The 21,478-nt window shown below is 62.9% G+C and overlaps 10 protein-coding genes across 10 annotated transcripts; 2 read left to right on the forward strand and 8 right to left on the reverse strand.

Annotated features, from left to right (window-relative positions):
* On the reverse strand, window positions 1-2,870 carry RHTO_05338 (pumilio RNA binding protein; the record flags this gene model as incomplete). Its single annotated transcript, XM_016419000.1, has 6 exons — window positions 1-1,248; window positions 1,451-1,539; window positions 1,603-1,960; window positions 2,292-2,360; window positions 2,531-2,563; window positions 2,709-2,870. Coding segments are annotated over 6 exons (1,959 nt in total), but the record flags the coding sequence as incomplete, so codon positions are not given.
* A 513-nt stretch (window positions 2,871-3,383) lies between these two features.
* RHTO_05339 (zinc finger, RING-type protein) lies at window positions 3,384-6,074 on the reverse strand (the record flags this gene model as incomplete). The annotated part of the gene is made up of 5 exons (XM_016419001.1): window positions 3,384-5,118; window positions 5,172-5,275; window positions 5,328-5,504; window positions 5,617-5,713; window positions 5,800-6,074. 5 exons carry the CDS (start codon window positions 6,072-6,074, stop codon window positions 3,384-3,386), a joined length of 2,388 nt encoding a protein of 795 aa, XP_016270086.1.
* A 451-nt stretch (window positions 6,075-6,525) lies between these two features.
* Window positions 6,526-7,323, reverse strand: RHTO_05340 (SET domain superfamily protein; the record flags this gene model as incomplete). Its single annotated transcript, XM_016419002.1, has 1 exon — window positions 6,526-7,323. The coding sequence occupies one exon, from the start codon at window positions 7,321-7,323 to the stop codon at window positions 6,526-6,528; it is 798 nt and encodes a 265-aa protein (XP_016270087.1).
* A 315-nt stretch (window positions 7,324-7,638) lies between these two features.
* RHTO_05341 (uncharacterized protein) lies at window positions 7,639-9,110 on the reverse strand (the record flags this gene model as incomplete). Its single annotated transcript, XM_016419003.1, has 3 exons — window positions 7,639-8,446; window positions 8,510-8,907; window positions 8,991-9,110. 3 exons carry the CDS (start codon window positions 9,108-9,110, stop codon window positions 7,639-7,641), a joined length of 1,326 nt encoding a protein of 441 aa, XP_016270088.1.
* A 531-nt stretch (window positions 9,111-9,641) lies between these two features.
* Window positions 9,642-10,690, forward strand: RHTO_05342 (DNA-directed RNA polymerases I, II, and III subunit RPABC1; the record flags this gene model as incomplete). Its single annotated transcript, XM_016419004.1, has 7 exons — window positions 9,642-9,719; window positions 9,784-9,866; window positions 9,933-10,046; window positions 10,099-10,180; window positions 10,246-10,385; window positions 10,463-10,588; window positions 10,672-10,690. 7 exons carry the CDS (start codon window positions 9,642-9,644, stop codon window positions 10,688-10,690), a joined length of 642 nt encoding a protein of 213 aa, XP_016270089.1.
* A 368-nt stretch (window positions 10,691-11,058) lies between these two features.
* RHTO_05343 (oxysterol binding protein) lies at window positions 11,059-13,611 on the reverse strand (the record flags this gene model as incomplete). The annotated part of the gene is made up of 10 exons (XM_016419005.1): window positions 11,059-11,221; window positions 11,280-11,560; window positions 11,624-11,846; window positions 11,949-12,116; window positions 12,226-12,336; window positions 12,443-12,538; window positions 12,639-12,710; window positions 12,809-12,872; window positions 13,282-13,307; window positions 13,451-13,611. The coding sequence occupies 10 exons, from the start codon at window positions 13,609-13,611 to the stop codon at window positions 11,059-11,061; spliced, it is 1,365 nt and encodes a 454-aa protein (XP_016270090.1).
* Window positions 13,612-13,904: 293 nt separating this feature from the next.
* RHTO_05344 (glucoamylase, glycoside hydrolase family 15 protein) lies at window positions 13,905-16,100 on the reverse strand (the record flags this gene model as incomplete). The annotated part of the gene is made up of 5 exons (XM_016419006.1): window positions 13,905-14,447; window positions 14,506-14,546; window positions 14,608-15,189; window positions 15,251-15,675; window positions 15,802-16,100. 5 exons carry the CDS (start codon window positions 16,098-16,100, stop codon window positions 13,905-13,907), a joined length of 1,890 nt encoding a protein of 629 aa, XP_016270091.1.
* A 358-nt stretch (window positions 16,101-16,458) lies between these two features.
* RHTO_05345 (ATP-dependent rrna helicase rrp3) lies at window positions 16,459-18,564 on the forward strand (the record flags this gene model as incomplete). The annotated part of the gene is made up of 5 exons (XM_016419007.1): window positions 16,459-17,111; window positions 17,179-17,656; window positions 17,716-18,127; window positions 18,186-18,262; window positions 18,322-18,564. 5 exons carry the CDS (start codon window positions 16,459-16,461, stop codon window positions 18,562-18,564), a joined length of 1,863 nt encoding a protein of 620 aa, XP_016270092.1.
* Window positions 18,565-18,724: 160 nt separating this feature from the next.
* RHTO_05346 (uncharacterized protein) lies at window positions 18,725-19,609 on the reverse strand (the record flags this gene model as incomplete). Its single annotated transcript, XM_016419008.1, has 2 exons — window positions 18,725-19,338; window positions 19,516-19,609. 2 exons carry the CDS (start codon window positions 19,607-19,609, stop codon window positions 18,725-18,727), a joined length of 708 nt encoding a protein of 235 aa, XP_016270093.1.
* Window positions 19,610-19,952: 343 nt separating this feature from the next.
* Window positions 19,953-20,737, reverse strand: RHTO_05347 (uncharacterized protein; the record flags this gene model as incomplete). Its single annotated transcript, XM_016419009.1, has 3 exons — window positions 19,953-20,108; window positions 20,200-20,500; window positions 20,697-20,737. The coding sequence occupies 3 exons, from the start codon at window positions 20,735-20,737 to the stop codon at window positions 19,953-19,955; spliced, it is 498 nt and encodes a 165-aa protein (XP_016270094.1).
* Between the last annotated feature and the right edge of the window lie 741 nt (window positions 20,738-21,478).

Below are 21,478 nucleotides of genomic sequence, written 5' to 3' on the forward strand. Positions count from 1 at the left end.
GTTGGCGAACGAGTCGCGCAGGAGGCGCTCGAGGCGGTTCTTGACAAGGAGCTCGTCGATGATGGCGCGGCGACCGGTGGCGTCGGCGACGCGAATGCACTTCTCGACGACGTTTGACGAGAACTTCTGTGCCGAGAGGGCCGAGACGTTGCCGAGGAACTGGCGGACGATGGCCTCAATGAAGCGGTTGTCGTTCAAGTCGAGGACGTACTGGACGACGTAGTTGCCGAAGGCGTCCTGGACGAGCGTGAGCGAGTTGTACGTGATCTCGGTGACGAGCTGGATGCGCTGGCTCTCCGAGGCGTGGTCGATACAACGCTGAAGGACGCAGCATCCGTGCCTGTGAGTGGCAACTTCGATGCAGTGCGTCGCAACAGCGTTGTAGATGAACTGATTGTCCTCCGGAGGGAGGGCATTCAGGCACTTCTGGATCACGTGGTTGCCGTTGAGGTCCTTGATGAGGGTGACGACGTTGAGGTTGAGCGCGAGGATGAGCGACTGGACCTGGCGACGGGTCGAGAGGCAGTCGATCATCTTCTGGACGGCGCGTGTTCCGTGCATGTTGAGCGAGATGGTGACGAGTTCGCCCGAGATCGACTCGATGAGCGCGTCGCGCTGCTCGTCCGTCGCATGCTCGAGGAGGCGCTGGGCGAGGTAGTTGGCGAAGGGGTCGCTCATGAGCTCGGCAAAGTGCGGGAAGACCTCGTTGTAGATCATGTCGCGGTGCTCGGGGTTGCCGTCCTCGAGCTTCTTCTGCAGGTAGCGGCAGCCGAACTGGTCCTTGCAGAGCGAGAGCATGTCGCCCTGGAGGTCCTCGAGGCGAAGGCCGGCAAAGCGGTTCGCGCCCATGCCCTCGTTGCGACCGCCTGCGCCGCCCGTCGGGCCGCCGTAGACGAACGCGCCGTGGTCGTGGACGTAGCTGCTGGCGCCGCCACCGAGGAAGGGAGTCGAGAGGGAGGGGACGTCGACGTTCGGCGAGGGCGAAAAGGCCTTGGTGTCGATCGAGAAGTTCGAGAACTGGTCGCCGAGGGCGTCGACGACGCCGGCGCCGACGGCACCGTTGATCTTGACGGCACCGGTAGGCGAAGCGCGCTCGCTCTTGTTGGGAGGAGGGAGGGCGGAGCTGCGGCCGCCGGGACTGACGCCAGCGGCAGGAGTCGCAGGCACGGACGTGGCAGCGGCCGAGACGGTGGGCTGACCGCCAGCAAAGGCGGGCCACTCGCCGGTAGCGCCAGCACGGGCAGGAGTCTGGGAAAGGGGAGCGAGGTCGAGAGCAGCGGAGGAAGCAGAAAGCTAAGGCAAGGAGGGAGGGAGGAGGGCGAGGTCGAGGTCGATGGTTGTTGGCGGTGGGATGGGTGTAGGGGCGAAAGGAGCAGGCAGTGATGGTGAAGAAACAGGTGCAGAGAGTTAGCGTTGCGCAGGACGTGTCATTGGAGGAGCGGAGACTAACGAGGCCGGTGCCAGAGCCGCGACGGACGAGAATGGGGAACTTGTCGTCGTCCGTGTTCATCTGGAGGTACTTGCCGCCCCAGGCCGAGTCTGCGCGGCAAACCCAGATCAGCAAGAGCGAGAGGAAGCGAAGCCTGTGTTAGGGGAACGCACTCTGGAGGTCGGCGTCAAGCTCGTCGTCGAACAGGAAGCTGTTCAACATGGGCTTGCCGTCCGCGTCCTTCTGCTGGCCATTGACCTTCCTGACGCCATCCTGGCCGTCCTTGGCCTGCTCGTCCTTGATCTCGCCCGAGTGCCTCCTCGAGCCAGGCATCGACTTGGCCGAAGCGTACTTGGACGCGCTCGACGCGACGCCAGCCTCACCGGCGGCGGCGCTGCCGTTCGCGGTGTTGAACGAGGCGAGGTCGTTGCCGGAGCGAGAGCGAACGGGACCCGAGGACTTGCCGGCGCCTCCAGACGCGGCGAGGAGAGCCTGCTCCTCGAGCTGCTGCTGGAGCTCGAGCTGCTTCATCTGTGTCGATCATGGCGAAGTTGAGAAGCGCAAGGTGCGAGGAGAGGGGAGGAAAGGGTCGAGGCGAGCGTAGGGGACGGACGTGACGGCGAGGCAGAAGTCGACGCAGGGCGAGGCGAGGCGGCGTGAATGCATGTGAAAGATGCAGAGAGCAAGAAAGAAGCGCAAGCAGGTCAGCAGGCCGTCCTATTCTCATGGTATCCCTCCCAGACGATCCGACCGCAACGTCGCCTCAACCTCCGATGATCCGTCTCTCGCGCCCGCTGCCCGCCCGCGCGTTTCCCCGAAAGCCCTCGTGCTCGAAATCCATCCCAGGGGCATCAGAACGCACCTGCTCCTCGAAGGCCTTTTTCTGAGCCGCGCGCTGCTTTTCGTGCTCGAGGCGCTTCTGCTCGAGTTTCTGCTCGATAGGCCGATCCGGGTTGATGGGGACGCCCATTGGAGCTGTGTCAGCTAGCGGTCCACGAGCGGGCAGAGCGAGCGAGATGGACGAGGAGGGAGAGGGACGAGGGTGCCGCGTGGGCGAAGAGGGAACGAGCTGAGGAAAAGGAAACGGGACGGGGAGCTCACGGCTGCGACGTCGGCCGGGTTCTGCGAGTTGGTCTGTTTCATCGGCGGACGTGTCGAGCTGGTAAGCGCCGCTCGAGCGTGGCGAGACGAGGCGAGACGAGCGAGTTGGGCGACGCCGAGCGAGCAAGGCGCGGGGGGGAGGGTGGATGAGGTGAGCAGCAGCAGCGAAGGGACGCACGGCGAGGTCAAGCGTGTCCTTGAGTCCCTTCGGCTCGCCCTTGCCGTTCTCCAGCCCGTCCTGCTGGCCAGGGACGCGCACAGGCAGCCCAGAGAGAGACGTCGCGAGGTATTGGACCTTCTCGTCGCCGTCTGACGAGGATGCAGACGATGCAGGCGCCATGACTGTGTCCGCACGAGCACGCACGAACGCACGCGAGGCTGTCAGCGAGCTGTGCAGCGTGAAGAGGGCGCCCCGTCGACGAGGAGGTGGAGTGGGGCCATCACGGTGAGAGCGCGGGCGAGCGAGGACTCACTGGGTAGTCTAGGGATAGTCTTGCGTGTCCAGATAGTACAGACAACAACCCAGCAGGCGAAAACAGCACCACAGCGAGCTGGTGGAGTCCAAACCAAGAGCTCCCTCTTTCCACGACGACCGCGAAAAATCGCTACGTCCGGCAGGCACGCCGAGCGAGACTGACAGAGCTTACGGTGCTGACAAGGAGAGTACAAGCTGGTGCCGAAGCAAAGGAAGCGATCCGGCGCGGAAGCAGACCTCTATCGCCAGTGTCGCTCGAAGCGTGCGAGGCGGCAAAGGTGCGTGGAAGAACAACTAGAAACGACGTGGAAGGAGTGCTACAGGCAACAGAAGGAAAGCAGAGCGAATGCGTATGTACCGAGAGAGAGAAGAGCGAGGTCAACCATCGACAACCAGCGCTCGCGCAGTCGCCGACGAGCTGCCTCTCCGCCTGCCAAGACTGACGAGCCCAGACCCGACGCCACTGCCGCTGCCGCTGAACGCCCGCTGACGCCGCGCGACGACGTACTGCGCGAAGCGACTCCTCAACGTCGAGGTCGACGTCGATCCTTCGCCGCTCGCTTCCTCCGCAGTCGACGGCCCCGATCCACCTCCCGCTCCTTCACTCGCCGAAGACCCGTTGGCACCACGGCGGTGCACCAACGACCGCAAATGCCTCCTCACGCGCTCCTCCTCCCTCCTCGCATACTCCTCCCTCCCCATCTCATCGCTCTCCCTCCCTCCAACGTTGCCCAAATCAAGCCGACAAAGCGGACACAGCCGACTGACGTTCAACAAGAACGGGTCGATGCATTCCGGGTGGAAGCGGTGGCGCTCGTCGCAAGGAAGGATGCGAAGCTCGTCGCCTTCTTCGAATTCGGTGAGGCAGATCGGGCACGATTCGGAGGAGCTGGCTAGGTCGGTGGAGGCGAGGATGGCGGCTTCTTCGGCGGCCGTTGGGCGGGCCGAGGGCGCAATCGAGCTCTTCAAGGTGGGAGGCGATTCGAGCAGGTTGGGCGAGGCGGGGATGGTCGCGAGGCCAGCCGAGGCATTCAGCGGCGTAGTCGATGTCTGGTGCTGCAGAGGCGTCGACTCGGCCGAGTAGAACGAGTCGCCGCCCATCGTCGAGGCGCGAGAAGCGCTCCTCGCCCTCGCTGGATCCGCAATGACCTCCTCGTGCTCCTCGACAACATCTCGGCCGTCTCCCAGCGAATGTACGGCAGTCGGGACCGCAGCCATGGTCGGCAAACTCGCCAGTTCGATGGCCTCTGGCGTCCCAGGCTCGCTCTTCTTCTGACCGTCCGACCCATCCGCCCCAGCCTCCTCGTCTACCCTGTTCGCCGGCGGCGTTGCAGCTCCACCTCCGAACCGCACGACGGGGAAGGTATCGAGGATAGCCCTCGTCAATCCCGCCGCGCGAGTCTGGCCCGCTCCGCCAGGTCCGCCCGAACCGTGCAACCCGCCTGCCGCGCGAGGTCCGTACCGCTCGGGATGGCGCGCAGCGCGGATCGCACCGGACATGATGACGATGAGGAAGAGGAAGGTGACGACGCCGGTGATGGCGTAGAGGATGATCATGGCGAGCGAGGTTGACGTGTTGGGACCGCCGTTGTTCGAGGAGGCGGTCGCAGTGGGAGATGCCGAGTTGAGACCGCCAACGGTGAGGTTCGCGGCGGCCATGACGGCACCCAGGTAGTTCTCGATCTTGTTGCTGGTCGTGGCGGCGGGAGCGGCGGAGCTCGTGCGAGTCGCGGAAGAGTGAGTGGACGTGGCGTGAGAGATGGAAGACGCGGAATGTGCGGACGTTGCGGTGTTCTGGCGACGCTGCATGAGCGGAGAAGCGATCGAGGCGGAGAAGAGGGACGGGAACGAGGTGCTCGAGTCGGTCGTGACGGCCGTGTCACTCGACATGGCAGGTGCGCTGTCGCTCGCATTCGGGTCAAAAACCGAGGGCATGGTACTCGATGCGTTGACGTCAACGGAGGTGGCGACGTCGGCAGACAAACTCGAGGTCGAGTTGATCGGGACATTGCCGCGAACCGAAAGCGGATTGCTGTTGAGCAGCGTCTCGATGGCGTTGTACGAGGCATTGAGCGTTGTCGAGTTGTACTGGTACGCCGCCATGTTGACGTTGCTGCGCGAACGGGAGTTAGCTACAGTCGCTCTTGTTGAAAGACGCTGACGCACGTGAACTGGCTCTCGATGATCCGCGAGCCCTGCAACGAGGTGGCGGCGAAGACGTCGAGGACCTTCTCGAACGAGTTGAGGTACTCCTGGTTGATTTGGCAGCCCTGCGAGAAGTACTGTCAGCATCGCCCCATTTGAAGCGAAGTTAGCACGCACCTCCGAGTGCAGCGAGTACAGCAGCGCAGCCTGAGCACCGAGATCGCGGACGATGGTGAAGATGTCGTCGGTTTCGGAAGGAGACGTGCCGTTCGTGTCGCAGGAGATCATGGCGATCCAGGGGACGGCAGAAGGCGACTGATTCCGCAGACCTTCGTCGAAGTGGATGAGGACGCCCTGCAAATGCGGATTCTCGTCAGTGGGGAATTCCCTTGCCTGGAGCGGTATGAGTGCTGGTGTCTGCCAGCACCCAAGCTTCGCATCTGCCGAGCAAGCATCGACGACCCACCTTGGAGTACTTGGTCCACGGCACAATCGTCGTGATGTTCGTGTAGTTGCCGTTGTCATCGAAACCCTCGGCCCAGAGCTGACGACTAATGCCGGTGCTGTGTAAAAGGGGTCGAACGAAGCAGTCAGCTTCTCCCTTCCGATCGGTAGGGCGAGCGAGCATCTGTGCAGCCCAGCGACTCACTTGAACACGCCATTGTACGAAGCGAGATGCAGCAAGTCGTCCGAGTTGTTCAGCGCCGAAGTGTCGTTGACAGGAAGAGCCGGGATGTAGGCACGCGCTGGTGTCGGGACTTTGAAGAGCGCTGCGACCGCGACCACCGCAAGGACCGCCCAGATCCTGCTCATCCCGACTTCGCTCCTGCCCATCCTGAGCCTCGTTGCTCGTGCGATTCCCGAGTCCGCACCCGGGATGAGGACGGGCCCGCGAGTCGTCGAGCGTCGGTGCGGGCTCGCCATGGGCGGCGAATGCAAGCAGTAGGATCTGTGGTCGCTGTCCGATACTGCCGCTCCCTGGATCCGCGGTGCCGCGACTTGTGTGGACCGGCGAGTCTCAGTCGCCTGATGAAGAGGCTGGGACGGTTGACGGGCGTTGCGGGCTGTACGGTGGTTCGGCGGTGGCTCAGAGCCCGTCGATAGACTGTTCCGAGCGATCAGCGGGCAGCAAGAGCGGTAGCGGAGTCTGTACAAGGACGAGAAGACCGACTCCCCCACCGAGACTTCTCCTCTCCCCTCGACCTCGTCCTCGACTCCCGCTGATCTCGCTAAGTGCAGCAGGGGCATGCCCTGAACTATTTAAGGTCGTCCGCCGCGCTGCGCGGCTCATCTCGCGCGATCGTTGAAGCAGTCCTTCTCCTGCTCTCGCTTCTCGCCTTTCGCTCCAGGTTACCAGCTCGTACAGTTTCAACGGTCATGGCAGTGGCAGCTCCGACGCCACAGTCCTGCGGAATTCGCGATCCCGCTCCAACTGGTCCACCGCGGCCTGAACCCTTCTGTACTCGCTCGCCTCGATGCCTTCCTCCCTTGCGTTGAACTCGAGGAACTTCCCGGCCCATGCTACACTCGCCTCCCTGTCCCCCGCGACGACTGCAGCACGGTACGCTCGATGTGCTAGCCTCGAGCGCCCAATTGCGAGTCCCTCGGCTTCGAGCAGCGCCAGTCCTTGCTTCGCCAACTCGATCAGCGCGACGGGGTCGTGCTTGAGTGACGAGAGGGCTGTACCGATGTGCCCGATCGTACATCGTCGGAGGTCGGATTGGAGCGAATGGGCGGGCGGAAGGGAGCAGGCTGGACAGGCGCAGACGAAGCGATACTTTTTCTGAAGGAGAGCCTGGCGCTGGATCCGCGGCTTGAGTAGCGTGCCGTACGAGATGCACAGCTCGACGCCTGCTGGTATCGGCTCGCAAGCAAACGCATTCGTCTCGACACGCCCACGATGCGGTCCGACTTCTGGCAGGCTGTTGGCGAGAGCGTAGAAGACGGTTTGTTCGTCGGGAGAGAGGGCGGAGACGACGGCTGCCACGGTCGGCTCGGACAGGTCGTCGTCGAGGATGAAGAGGGGCGCTTCGGTGAGGATCAGCTCGCCTGCCTTGACCATCCTCGACGCGACAGCCTTGACGCCCTTGTCCGGGTCGACGACGAGCTGGAACGGCGAGTCGGGTGGGAGGACAGGCAGACAGGGCGTGAGAGCAGACGGGGACTTGAGCATGGTAGGACGGAAGATTCAGCGACGAAGTAGACGGCAGGCGGCAGGAGCAGGACGAGGAGGCGGTGAGAAGGAAAGGAGGTGAGCGGTCCGAGCGAAAGGTTGAGCCGGACGAGGACGTCTCTGCAAGCGCGAATAGAGAAGCGAACACGCAGCTGTAAGAGTCTGTCCAGCGCCGAAGAAGTGGAAGACGAAGTTGCGAAGGTCATCCCGGTGCGCGACGAGGAGAAAGAGCAGTTCCGAGTTCCATGCAAAGCCTTCCACGCATAGTCCGTACAGACAGATCCATCCTGCAAGCGCACCGTCCCATAACCCCGTCTATGCGAACGCCTCGAACGTCTCGTCCCAGCCGAACAAGGTCGGGTCGATCCCGACGCGCTGCATCATCCTGCCGACGTTCCACTCCTTCTCCTCCGGCTGCTCGGCCTCGACTTCCATGTCTTCCTCAGCCTCGTCCTCGAAGACGGGCTCCTCGCGCTCGACGGGCTCGCGCTGGTCGTCCTCCTCCTCCTCGTGCTCTTCGTCGTCGTCTTCTGCCTCGTCGCCAGTCTTCGCCTGCGAGCAAGTGGCGATGAGCTCGTCGAGTGCTTCGAGTAGCTCGTCACCGCTGTCGTCCTCCTCGATCGGCTTGGCGGACACCGACTCTTCCTCGAGCGCCTCGAGCTTGACGCGCTTCGAGGCATTCGAGTACAACGCGCCCGTCCCAGCCGTGCGCTTGACACCGACGCGCTTCTTGTTGAGCTGCGCGAGCTTGGCGAACTGGAGGTCGGGATGCTCGAGGTCCAACCCGAACTCGTCGTGCTCGCGATCCTCGAGCTCCTCCAACACCTTGAGGCGAGAGATGCCGCGCCTCTGGGCTTCCTCGTCAACCTTGTGCATGAAGTCGCTGACGAGTTCCTCCGAGGTGGGACCACGCTTGGTGAAGAAGGAGGAAGAGCAGGGACCAAGCGGGTCGGAGGAGGGAGGCGACGAGGAGAATCCCCAGCTCGAGCACCACGCATCGGACGAGGTGCGTTTGCTGGTCGCCGAACTGTCGGCGAAGCCCCAGGAGGTGAAGGGGTCGTTTGTAGCGGAGGAGGCTGAGTCGGGCGAGGGAAGCTGTTCGAACAGCATTTCGGCGGCGAGTCTGCGGTCGCACTCAAGGGTCAGCACGCTACTAAGTAGTCGAAGGCGAGCAAAGCGAACGTACTTGCCGGCGTCCTTCCACTTGTCGCACAACCTTTCCAACTCGCCGTCGCCGTCCCGGTCGCCCCGCACCGTCGCAAGCTGATAGCGCCTCGCTTGCCGCAGTTGCGCAATCCTTCGCTCCAACTGTGCGATCTCCGCCGCGGTCGAGCGCTCCGAAGCGGCGGCCGCAGACTTTGTGGGCGTCTTGAAGGGGACAGTCGTGCGAGCGAGGCGGCGGGCTGGCAAGGCTGAAGGCGTGGTCGGGCTCGCTTCCGTGCTGTCGGGAGACGTTTGCGAGCCGGACGCGAGGTGCTGAACTTTGGTGCGGCGAGGTGTGGCGGGGACTTGGGACGTTGTGACGGTTGAAGGCGTCTTGTAAGGCGAGGTAAGGAGCGGTCTGCGCTTCGCTTGGCTCGTGTTCTGCTCGCGGGATCGCCAAGGGTCAGCTTGACTGGTCTGCGAGGTGTCCCAACGTGCTGAGACGAGGAGCGAGGGGTACGCACCAGAGAGGACTCGTTCGCTCGCTCGCTGTCGTTGTCGGCGGCCGCGTTCGCTGTGGGACGGCCTGTCTTCTGCTCCAGGATCGCTTGCAAAGGCGGATAAGGTACTGGAGGGTAGGCCATCGAGACAAGCAGGGACGAGGGAGAGGCGGAGGGAGAAAGAGCGAATGAGGGAAGCAGGCGACCTCACCCGGCTTGAGCGGCACGAAGCGTGTGCGAGAGTCTCCTAGCATGTCTGGAAGCACTCGCAAGCGTCGTCGCGCCACGCCCAGCGTAGCAGGGCGGACGCATTGCAGCGGAGTCGGGAGGAGGTCAACAGCACAACGACGCCAGCTTGGAGCTCGGTCGGACAAGGCCCAGTGACTAGAAAGAGGTGCAGTCGTGACGTAGAGACAGTCAAAGCCCCTGCATGTCGCACGAGGTGAGCCGCTGTGAGCTGATGAACTCGAAGCCATGCTCGAGGCGGAGAGTTGGAGACCGCCAACACCACACAAACGCTCCTGCTGCTCTTGCTAGGCTTCGAAGCTGCTCTAGGACAGCTCAAGACCCCGCCCAACCCGCTGAGCCGCCCCGACGAGCTTCCATCAAGCCGGCTTACCCTCCTCACCTCTCGCCGCTTCGACTCCCTCTCCCTGCCCCGCACACACGTCTAGGATGGCCGACGAAGCTGAGCGAGAGACCGCACGTCTCTTTCGGGTCAGCAGGACGGCACACGAGCTCGTGCGGGATCGGGTGCGTGCTGTTGCCCGCGTCTCAGCCCTGCCTCTGTTGACATGTCCTCCTTCGCGGCATCTAGGGGTACGCCATTGCAGACGAGGAGATCGGCATGAGCTTGGACGACTTCAAGCAGCAGTATGCGGCGGGCGGAACGGCGATCGAGTGCGTCTGTTCTCGCCTCGAGCGACACGGCAGCCAAGTTGACCGTTCCTTCGCTTCCTCTCGCAGCAAGGCAAAGATCAACTTCTCAGCAGCAAAAGAGGGTGCGCCAGAAGAGCAGATCTACATCTTTTACGCGGAGGAGGCTTCGGTGGGCATCAAAACGATGCGGAAGTGCGTCGAGTCTCGCTCAGCCTGCGCGTGTGACGTTTGACCCATTTCATCGCCGTTACAGGTTCATCGACATCCTGGAGAGTCAGAAGATTCCTCGAGGAATTCTCATCTACAAGACCAGCATGACCCCCTCAGCGAACAAGGTGAGTTTCCTGGTTCCCTCTACTTCCTCTGCGGCAACGACTGACAGCACACTTCTTCACGACAGGTCATCACGGCCATGGCGCAGCAATTCACAATCGAGGCGTTCCAGGAGTCGGAGTTGCTCGTCAACATCACCCACCACGTCCTCGTTCCGAAGCACGAGGTCCTGAAGCCGGAGGACAAGAAACTTCTTCTGCAGAAGTAGTACGTGTGGCTTCCTCTCTTCTTTCGCTTCTCCTGCGTCGTGAGGAAGACGACTGACCTCGCCTCCCCCTTCACAGCCGCTTGAAAGACACTCAACTGCCGCGCATCCAGCTTCACGACCCCGTCGCACGCTACTACGGCCTGAAGCGAGGACAGGTGGTTAAGATCACGCGGCCCTCAGAGACGGCGGGGCGATATGTCAGGTGCGTCAAGCCTCTCATCACCCTGCATCTCTTTAGCGCTACTCCGAGCGAAGTCGAGGCTGACCTGGTACCTGCGCGCACAGTTACCGATTGTGCTTGTGAGCGGCGGATTGCGGACGGCGGCTTGACGATGGCAGACCTGCTTCTAATCGGCGAAGCAATTGTACTTGTTCGCCCTCTGCTCCTCGCGCTCCCGAGAGTCTGAGAGACTTTGCTATCGGCGCATTACGTATATTGACAGAAGGGGTTCGCAGGGAAGGGAAGGACAGAGGGAAGGAACGTCTGATATCGCACTACGTCTCTTGGGGTTGGAAGGCTAAAGAGAGAGAAGGGGGGAGGCAAGACAGTCATACAGGTTTGAGGAGCGGTCAGATATACTTCAGTCGATAAGACAGGTAAGGGACAGCAAGGGGCGCTTCGTAGAGAGCGAGCGCAGGCGTCGCGATGAGGAGGGGGGACGAGACGGGCGCTCATGCCGATGCTGTCGGCGCGGGCTGCGCAGGCACCGCCGACTCGGTCGCCGAGGGTGTCGCAGCGGGCGCGTCGAAGAAGGCGGCGGGAGGTTCGGGGTCCGAGCCGTAGACGAACTGACGGACGGCCTCGACCTGCACAGACTTGTCGCCAGCAGGAAGACTGCGCGCATGAGCCCGTCAGCGTACAGATAGAACCACGAGGTTGAGGCGAGGCTCACGCGAATGCCGGCCTCCACTCGCCGCCCTTGCCCGTCGGCTTGAAATACTTGGGCTGCCAACTCTCGCCCCTGCTCTCCCTCTCCCGTGCCGCCTCCCGCTGCGTCTCCTCAATCGCCGTCTTGGCGTCCGTCGCCGCGTCGAGATCCTTCGCCTTGATCGCGGCCGTCACTTTCGCCCACAGCCGGCGAGACTCGTTCGGCGCCTGCTGGTCTTCGGGCGAGACCGACTTCTGCACGACGTCGGCCTTGGTGGCGTCAAACAGGACCTCCTTGCCCTTGCCCTGCGAGCGGAGAAGCGTTAACGCGAGTTGCTCGAACGGCGAACGAGGAAGCGCCAAACTCACCCCCTTGCGCTGCAACTCCATCACCTCGTTCCACTTGCCCGAGATCTCGCCGACCTCGCCCTTCGGACCCTTGATCTTCCCCGCAATCGCATTGTACGTGCCGCTGAAGAAGCCCTTGGTCTTGAACTCGACGTCGCACTGCAAGCCCGTCGTGTCGTTTCGCACGGTGCTGTTGTCGCCGAGCTCGAGGACCATCTTGCCAAAGAGGATGCCTCGTGCGTACCTGTGGAGACAGTGTCAGCACAGGTCAAGCGGCAAAAAGGACGAGGCGGCAAGCCCGCATAACGGTGCCAGAACTCGCTCGACCACAATCGACGCGACTCACATGTTGGGCATCGTGATATCGTACTCCCCGTCACTCGCTCCCGCTCCCTCGAGGAACTTGAGGTGCGACTCGCCCTCCATCAGGTTCGCCGCCGAGTTGCCGAGGAACTTGGACTTTGGTCGGAGCTCGCCGCAGAGCTCGAGGCCTTGCTCGGGGGAGGCGAAGTACCTAGAGCGCTCAAGAGCGTCAGTCGAAGAGCTCAAGCACGAGCTGGACCTCGCAACCTCCGCTGTGTAGCGAATGGAAGCTGAGGTAGGGGAGTATGCGCTTCACTCACCAAGCAGAGATAGGCGGGTGGTGCGAGACTTGTTCAGCGATGTAGTACGCCGACGTGCCGTCCGAGTAGTCGTACCGGCAGCGGAAGAACTCGCCGAGGATGGGGTTGTACCTGCAAAGGACGGGAGCGTCAGCATCCCACAACCTGCTCGGATGCCGGCACCGCTACGCAAGGCAGCAATGCAGCAATATGAGTTCTAGCGAGAGACTGGACGCACGGCTTCTTGACGCCTTTGGGCTTGATGTGCCATCCCGCCAAGTAGTACCGCAAGACCTGGATGAAACGGTCTTCCGGCGCGCCGAGCTGACCAGCCCTGCGCAGGTGGAGGAAGGTCGTCAGCACGAGTCTAGTGCGAGGACGCCGTCCACTCTGGCGTCGAAGGACGGCCGGCGAACTAGCGAAGCGTGACTGACCCGTGAAGGAGTTCAGGGTGTGAGTGGAAGTCGGTGACGCGCTCAAGCATAGAGCGAGGCTCGAGTACGAAGCTGCGAAATTGAAAGCGTGGTTAGCTGCCCGCTGACCCAAAATGTCGAGAAGCGCTCCTCCGACCGCACTTCGGCACAGGTTAGAAACGGCAGCTCACACAGGGAAAGTGATGCGACTCAGGTCCATGCCAGGTCGCAGCTGGCTGATCAGCGCCATCAACACTGTCGAAGAAGCCGGCCTTGGGTCAGTACCCCTCTTCGCGCAAACGGCATCCTCGTTGTTCTCGCCGCTCCGTCCCGCAAAGCCTCCCGCCGGGTTCCTTCACACGTCGTGAATCTCCTTGCCCCGCGCCGCTGCAACAACACGAGCCATGCCCCCGTGGATGTTCCGCCGACTCTGAACGTGCGGAGACGACGTCCTCCCTTCTTCCTCTCGCTCGATCGCGTCCGTGATACGCTCAAGTAGGTCCTGCATGCCGTCCGAGCCATCCTGATCCCAGCAAGCACGCCCGAGGAGCGATGAGCGCGAGTGACGCAGTTCGCCGTAGTCCGGCCTTGTCGCCCTTCGAAGCCCTCGCGCGCTCGGCACCCGCTCGTACGCGGCCGTGAGCAGATCAACGAGCCAACGCACAGTTCTTGTTCTCATCGTCCACCTCTCTGCGCGCGTAGGGAGCCGTGACGTGAGCATGCTGATCAGCTCGCTGGGAAGAAACGACGTCGCTCCTGTCCCTCCCTGCTCGCAGCACGCTCGCCGGGGCGTGTGGTGCTCGTGATAGCACTGCGAGAGAGCAAGGACGCACTCTGTGTCGTCTGCACTCGCGCCCTCGGGGATCTTGTCGTCGCCAGCAGCTGCCGCCGAGCCGCCTGTCCCCGCCGTCGCAGGCGCCTGTCCGGGTTTGGCGGGGGACGAGCCGCTCGAGACCGAGTTGGCGGCGCTCCTGATGTAGTTCGTGAGCCCCATCGTGTGCCAACGAGGGAGCGAGGAGACGTGGTGAACGGCAGAGCGCCGAGTGGGGAGGGCGCGAAGAGGCGGAGGTTGCAAGGACTGTCTCTGCGGCTCTGTACGGCTTTGAAGCATGGCCTAGATGTCAACACAAAACTGCAGAAGACACGACCGAACGAGCAGAAGGGAGAGACGACGAGAAAAGCGGCGAAAAGGGAGAACAACGAGGACGACGACGAATCTACGGCAAAGAACAGCCTGTACGACTCAGATAAACGACGACACAGTATCTACACAACTCTCGCCCGCCTCTACTCGCGCCCCTTGCCCTTGATCGCCCCCTCCTCCCGCTCAAATCCAGCTCCCAGCACCCTCTCAAGCGCCTTCCTCGCCACATCCCTCTCCTCGACAGCCGTCACAAACGCCGCATAACTCCACGTCAAATCCCTCGCCCCGCGCCCGATCGCCTCGACTTCCTCGCCCGTCTCGGGGTTGCGCTTCGAGTCTTCCAACTGTCCGTTCTCGTGCCACTCTGATCGCTGGGGTACGCCTGTACGCTCGAATTGTTCTGAAAGAGAGCCGGAGTGGCCGACGTAGGATTGGACGATGGAGAGGAACGAGTCGGCGAGGGTGTAGAGGGAGCGGAGGAGGAGTGGGAAGGAGGGGTGAGTGGAGAGGAGGGACGAGCCGGGAGGGGGGAGGTGCGGGGAGAGCGAAGGAATGAGGGAGGTGAGTGATGAGTGGAGGAGAGGGGAGAGGTGGAGGAAGGAGGCGGATGAGGAAGAGGAGGCAGAGGTCGAGAGGGAGGCGAGGTCCTCGACAAGGAGGTACAGGAACTCGGCGGCGGCGGCGGTCTGCGCACCATCGAGCGTCAGCGATGTTCGGATACTGTGGCATTGGGCAGGAACTCACGCAGAGGTACCACGGATGCGCGATCGAAAGACCGACACCGTCTGCGCACGCAAATCGATCAGTTCCGCCCCCAGACCAGCGAGAGAGGAAGCGTTCACGCACCGTACTTGTCCTCCGGATACCTCCCCAACGCAACCGCCTCGCCCTTCTTCCTCCCCTCATTGAGCGGATACAGCCCCTTGAACGCCTCAACGATCTTGGCGAGCGTCGCGAGCACTTTCTCGCCGTTCTCAAAGACGGTAGAGGGGTCGACGCATCCCGGCGTTGAGAGGCGAGCCCAGGATGTCCCACGGCCTGCGTGGAGGACTGCGAGGACGGCGGCGGTGTCGAGTCCGGAGACCTTGCCGTGCGTCTCGTCGTAGTCGTTCGTGTCTGCCTCGTCCTCTTGCTCGGTGGCAGCGTGAGACTCCTTCTTCACCTGCTTACCCACATCAGCTCCATCCGCCGTTCCCGCATACGCTCCCACCGCTCCCAGCTCCTTGCCATGATCGACCGTAACCACAATTACACCTCTCTCTGCGTCCCAGAACCGCGCGAGGAAGGGAGTGATCTGATCGGCAGAGGAGGTGTAGCGTGCAGCGGCGGAAGGGTCGGAGAGGAGGGTTGCGAGATGCGCGCCGAGGAGGAGGGAGGTTCGGAGGGTGAGGAGGGTGTAGAAGTGGCGGCCGCTTACTTCTTCCCAGACTACGGGCGTCAAGAGCGTGAGTCCGAAAGCTTGAGGTAGGGTAGGAACGGGGAAACGCACGGTCAAAGCCCTTGATCTTCCAGTGCGTCGCGACGTACTCGAGGTCGCCCTTGATGACGCCCGTCCACTCGATCCCCTCCTCCGACCTCCCAGGATACAGCGCCCTCTTCACGAACTCGACTTCCTCCTGCTTCCCCTGCTCGAAGAGGTAGATCGCCAACGTCGCAAGCGTGACAATCCTCGATCCTGGGCCGTCTGCCTGCGGACGACCCCAGTCCCCCGTGAACGGCTCGTGATCGACATGATACTTGACTTCCCCCAACCCGCCATCCTCGAACCCACCGAGAACAGTCTGCTTGTGCTGCATGATTCGACTCGCTTCGATGTAATCCGTCAGGCGCGTCCAGTCTTCTGCTCGGCGTTCGCGGATGAAGCGGTGCACGATCGTGCGTTCGACGACGGCGCTGTCGCGAGTCCATTCGTACCTGCGGCAAGTCCTCCCGTCAATTACAGCTTCGAGAAGAAGAGCAAATCCAGTCTGAAGAGGCGAGAGTCCAGCACGAAGAAGAGGAAGTCCAGCATGAAGAGGAGGAAATCCAGTCCGAACTGACCAGTAATCCGGCAACGCCTTACTCGGACTCGCGACCACACATCCCTTGCTCGTCCCTTGAGGATTGACATTCGCCAACAACCGTTTCCACGCGACGTCCCCCTCGAAGCGGAGAAACTCGTCGAGAGGGAGGTCGACGAGGGGGTTGTGAGGGCTTTTGCGGGCGGCGGGGCGGGTGTCTTGTGCGGCGGTAGACTGAGGCCGGTGCTGCTGAGGCTGCTGAGGCTGGGCGGGCTGCTTGGGCCGGATTGGAGGCGGGCCGATGCGAATGAAGCGGATGAGGCCTGAGAGGATGCCCATCGTGAGCGGGAGAGCGGCGTGAGGCGGTCGGTGCAAGCGGGCAGCGTCTGAATGAGTCTGTAGAGTGCAGCAGTGGGTGTAGCAGAGTCAGCGAGGTGTAGAGACGGGACCGAGTGAAGGGACGAGGATCGACCTGCTGATGACGGCGCGCGCGCGGAGGAGCGGGCGGAGAGAGCGAAATCCAGGTAAGTTGCGAGGGTTGTAAGTAAGGTTAGCAGTAGTAAGTAGTAGCAAACGTTACTTGAGCCACTACCTCGAGAGTGAAGGACTTGGTCGTGTTTGCCCCCTGTCCTTGCGAAGAGCTTTGGTCTCCGAATGGCTGTGCTCGCGCGTTCACTCACTCTCAACCGCTCCAGCCATGGCCAAGGCAGACCTGACACCCGAACAGCTCTCAGCCAAACAACAGCGCAAGGCTGACAAGAAGGCGAAAAAGGCGGCGCTCAAAGAGGCCCAGCAGAACGGAGCGGACGAGGTGATGGCAACGGCGATGCCTGCGGGGGAGAACGGCGCGCAGGAGGAGACGGACAAGGAGCGCAGGAAGAGGGAGAAGAAGGAGCGCAAGAAGCGCCAGCGTGAGGACGACGGCGAGGGCCAGGATGCCAAGGTCGATGGTGAGGAGGCAAAGGAGGGCGCAGACGCAAAGGCGGACGGCGAGCGCAAGTCGAAGAAGAGCAAGAAGAACAAGGACAAGGCTGCGCTCGCCGTCTCTGCCGATACCCCCTCGACTCCCTCGACTCCCGCTTCCGAACCCGCTCCTCCCGTCGCGAGTACCTCGACTGCCCCCGCTCCCTCGGCCGACGAAGTCGACGCCTTCCTCTCCGAGAACAACATCTCGTACGAGCCCGAGTCGGCCAAGACGCAGTTCCCGCCCGTCCTCTCGTTCGCTTCGCTCCCTCTCGCCGACGGCGTCCGCAAGGGATTGAGCGGCTTCGCCAAGCCAACGCCCATTCAGAGCGCCTCGTTCCCGCTCATGCTGGCTGGACGAGACGTTATCGGTATCGCCGAGACGGGGTGCGTCCGCTCTCGCCTCCTTGCGCTTGCCAGAACTGACCTTCTCACCTTCGCTTCCTGTGTGCAGTTCCGGCAAGACCGTCGCTTTCGGCGTGCCCGCCATCGAGCACATCCTCTCCCTCCCCTCCTCACCCGCCGGCAAGAAGGGCAAGTCGACCGCGCCCGTCTCGGTCCTCATCATTTGCCCGACTCGCGAACTTGCGATGCAGACTCACCAAAACCTCTCGCTCATCTCGTCCGCCCTCTCCCCCTCCCTCCCTTCCGTCTGCCTCTACGGCGGCGTGCCCAAACCCGAACAAGTCAAGATCCTCCGCAACGACCGCCCGCGAATCGTCGTCGGCACTCCAGGTCGACTGCTCGACCTCGCGCGCGAGGGCAACCTCGATCTCGGAAAGGTCAGCTGGCTCGTACTCGACGAGGCGGACCGAATGCTCGACAAGGGGTTCGAGAACGATATTCGCGAGATCATCAAGCTGTGCTTGCCGAGTCCCTCGAGTCCGCTTGGGCCGGTCAAGGAGGAGAAGGGAGAGCCCAAGGCTCGCAGGGTGCGTGCAAAAACGTTCTCTTACGTCTGTCGTCCCGTGCTGACGATGTGCGGGCGCAGACGGCCATGTTCTCCGCGACGTGGCCCATGTCGGTCCGCAAGCTCGCGGCCGACTTCATGACCTCCCCACTGCGCATCACCGTCGGCTCCGACTCTCTCACCGCCAACTCGCGCGTCGAACAAGTCGCCATCGTCGTCCCCGACTCGCGCCAGAAAGAGACCCTCCTCCTCACCCACTTGCGCGACAACGGTTTCTCCCTGAACGCGACCAAGAAAGGCGCGGACAAGGGCAAGGACCGCGACAAGGCGCTTGTGTTTGCGCTTTACAAGAAGGAGGCGACCAGGTTGTTCGAGTTCCTCAGGATGAAGGGCTACGAGGTCGCGTGCATCAACGGCGACATGTCGCAAGAGAAGCGCACGAAGAGCCTGGAGGATTTCAAGCTGGGAAAGGCCAACATCCTTGTCGCGACTGGTATGTTCGACCATCCCTTGTGTCTCGAAGCTGGCCGCTGACGACTGGCGCGACGCAGACGTCGCCGCTCGCGGTCTCGACATCCCCAAGGTCGAGCTCGTCATCAACCAGACCTTCCCGCTCACGATCGAAGACGTGCGTTGCGCTTCCTTCTCCTCCAATTCGCGCCCGCTGACGCTCGCACACGCATGCAGTACGTCCACCGCATCGGTCGAACCGGCCGCGCAGGCCGCACGGGCAAGTCGATCACCTTCTTCACGGAAGCGGACAAGGCTCTCGCGGGCCAGTTCATCCGCCTCTTGCGCGACTCGAACGCCGTCGTACCGCCTGGATTGGACCAGTGGGGCACGACGATCAAGAAGACGACGCATTCGGCGTATGGCGCCCACTTCCGCGACGATGTCAAGGGCACGGCGAAGAAGATCACGTTCGACTAGACTAGACTCGAGTCTCGCGGGGCGTGTTGTGCAACGTTGGGCATGCGATTCATTCCCTTTTGACAGTTTTGCGAGAGGCGGTATAGACGATGCGCTGGTGAGAGAGAGAGAGAGAGACAGAACGGGTATGGTACAGCACGAGGTATAGCGTCGCGACCCCTCATACAGGCTCCTCCAGCTTCTCCGTCAGTTCCGCCAACAAGACCCCCCAAGCCCTCGCCAGCGCCTCCCACAGCTCCTCGTTCTCCGCCCCGAGCGCGACCGCATCGTGCCACAACCTGCGTATGCGCTCGAGTTTCGCAATGAGCGCGCCCATCTGGTACTGCTGGACTTCTGGCGGTTCGGACGAGAGAGGCGAGGGCGGGACTTGGTGCGCCAGGAGGTCGGCCAAGACGGCTGCTGTCGACCCCGTGTGGACGTATTCGTACAGGATCGACCAGACCGTCTTGAACGGGACGGAGAAGCGGACGATAGGGAGGGAGATGAGGTTTCGGCGCGAGGGAGGCGGCCAAGGCGGAGGAGGCGGAGGGAGGGGAGAGTCGGGTCGCGCGAAGAGGCGGGTCTTGATGGCCCAGATGGTCTGGTGGATGGGGAGAAGGAGTGTCTCGCCGCAGGCGGAGAAGGTGAGGTGCAGGACGTGGGTTGGGAGCGGGAGGGTCGCCGGCGGTGCGATACAAAGAGCGAACGAACGGGCGGTCGGGTCTCCGCCGTCCGGGTCGTAGACGAGATGAGGCTGAATGGTCGTTCGTGTCGCCGCTTCGAGGCATTCGGCGCCTGCGGGAAAGCAAGCGCGTCAGCACATGCGCGAGAGGCGGAAGCGAGGTCGTTCCCCAAGCTCCGCCAGTGCATCCGCCTGTCCTACGCCATCTTCGGGAGTCGCTGAGCGCGAGTCGTCCGGCGTAGGCACCCTGCCAGCGAGCGCAGGGAACTGCGGGAGGGTTGACGGCACACGTAGACCGCCGGAAGGAGTGAGGAAAGGCCCGAACGGCTGCGGGCTCGCGTCGGGTGCAGGGTCGTCCTGGATCAGCGCATTGGCGTCTGACATGCAACTGAAGACCGCTGTGGCATCCGTGTCGAGGAGGGGAGTCGTCGAGGAAGAGTCCAAGCGAAACTGAGCGAGCGGGCTGGAGCGCGCGGCTTGCGATGAAGCGACGACCCGCGCCTTCGAGCAGCATTCAGAGGCGGGCTTGAGGTCGAACGAATCGCTCGAGAAGTTACGGTGTCAGGCGAAAAAGACTGGATCAGCAGGCACTTCGCGTCAGCAGGATAGGAGAGAAGCGCGAGAAGCTGGCTCTGAGCGCGGGAGGTTGCGCCGAGCGCTGCGACTGGGTTCGTCGAGATCGTCGCATTGTCCGTCGCGGATCAAAATATCTTGCGCGAGTGTCGTATCAGGCGCTCTGGAAAGGAAGAGGGCGGAGGCCAGGGGGCAAAAGCGAGAGAAGCGGAGGCGGAAGGCCCGGTTCGCACCGAAGCCACCTGGAAACGTCGAGCTCTCTAAACAGCGAGCGTCGTCGACGGGGCGAAGAACAGCCCGCCTCGGCATCCTGCGAGAGAAGCTCGTCAGTGAGGACTTGCAGCGAGCGAAGCAGCGCCGTCTGAGACACTCAGACGCTCGAGGAGGCAAAGGGAACGCACGGCTGTTCGAGCGCACTGTCGTGATGGGCGCAGAGGAGACAGAGACGCTGAGAGCGAGTGGGAGGGAGGAGGGAAAGAGGGGAAGGAGCGAGTTGCGGTGAAGAGCGAAGCAGTGCGTCCGGTTTCGGGGCGAGGACGAGGGCTGGGTCTGCGCTCGAGGGCTCGTGGCGGAGGTGCGGCGGATGGCGGAATGGGCGAGTGCGAGCGAGACGGTGCGAGGGAGGCGAGAATGGAGATGAGGACAGGAGGAGGAGGAAGGATTGGCGTCTCCTCGGGCGAGTCTGGCTGGCTGGCGGCTGTTCTGTCCACCTTCTAGCTGGTCTGCTGCGTCGCCCGAGCACCAGCACCAGCAGTCAAGCGAGGGTGGACGTTGTTGGCGGGAGGGAGAGGCTCGCGAGTGAGCGAGATGGTGGGTTGGCGCCGGTTGGCCTTCGACAACTTGCTCCGTTTGACTGAGCTCGGTGCGAAGGGGCACAGGCTGGCCTGCGCAACTCTACTGGGCTGCAGCAAGCCCCTTGAGGTGCGGCGGCGCCGTCATGGCACTCGCTCGCCGGCGACACCTCGACTCGACCCCTGCGATCCGGCGACGACCCTCTGCGCCGACGTGACGGCCGCCTGCGGGCTCGACCTGACGGATACGATGGTAGCCAACGCCTTCGCGATGGTCCAGAGGCGCCAGAAGGAGGGAGGCTCTCCCTGCCTGCTCAGAAGGTCCTCCTCACTATCCCTTTTCGCTCCGCCGCCCCTTCTCCTCAGCTGCTTCGTGCACAACCGTGGAATCGGTCCCACGACACCAGATATTTTGCTGAAGAAGCCAGCACCCGAAGATTCGAACGAACGCGGCCCTCGAGTCTCCAGCCTGCTCGCCCGACGCGACACTCGGGGGCAAGGTGGCCTTCACTCCCGCTCAGGACGCCCGACAAGCAGCTGCCCAGACGGCCAACGTCTCGCTATCGACATCGACCACGCCCAGCGCGACGCAGAACGCCTTAAGTGCCGGCGAGAACCCGGATCCGTCCGCCCTTGTCCGGCTCGAGCGGGAAGACGAGGAGCCGCCGACCCTCAACTCGCTTTTGTACCAGCATGCCGGGGTATCAGGGGTCGTATCGGAGCAGGCCGAAGCAGCGTACGGTCAGAGGGAGACCCAGCACGCTCGGGCGCGTCGCTCAAACGACGATCTTCCACCCCGTTGCCGTCTCTGCGCTTGCCCCGTCAAGACCGCGATACGACTGGCCTTTCTTGCTGTCTCTCCGCCCGTTCGCTTATTCTCGCTGCTGTA

This window comes from Rhodotorula toruloides, assembly GCF_000320785.1.
Source record: "Rhodotorula toruloides NP11 unplaced genomic scaffold Scaffold32, whole genome shotgun sequence".
Classification (NCBI taxonomy): domain Eukaryota; kingdom Fungi; phylum Basidiomycota; class Microbotryomycetes; order Sporidiobolales; family Sporidiobolaceae; genus Rhodotorula; species Rhodotorula toruloides.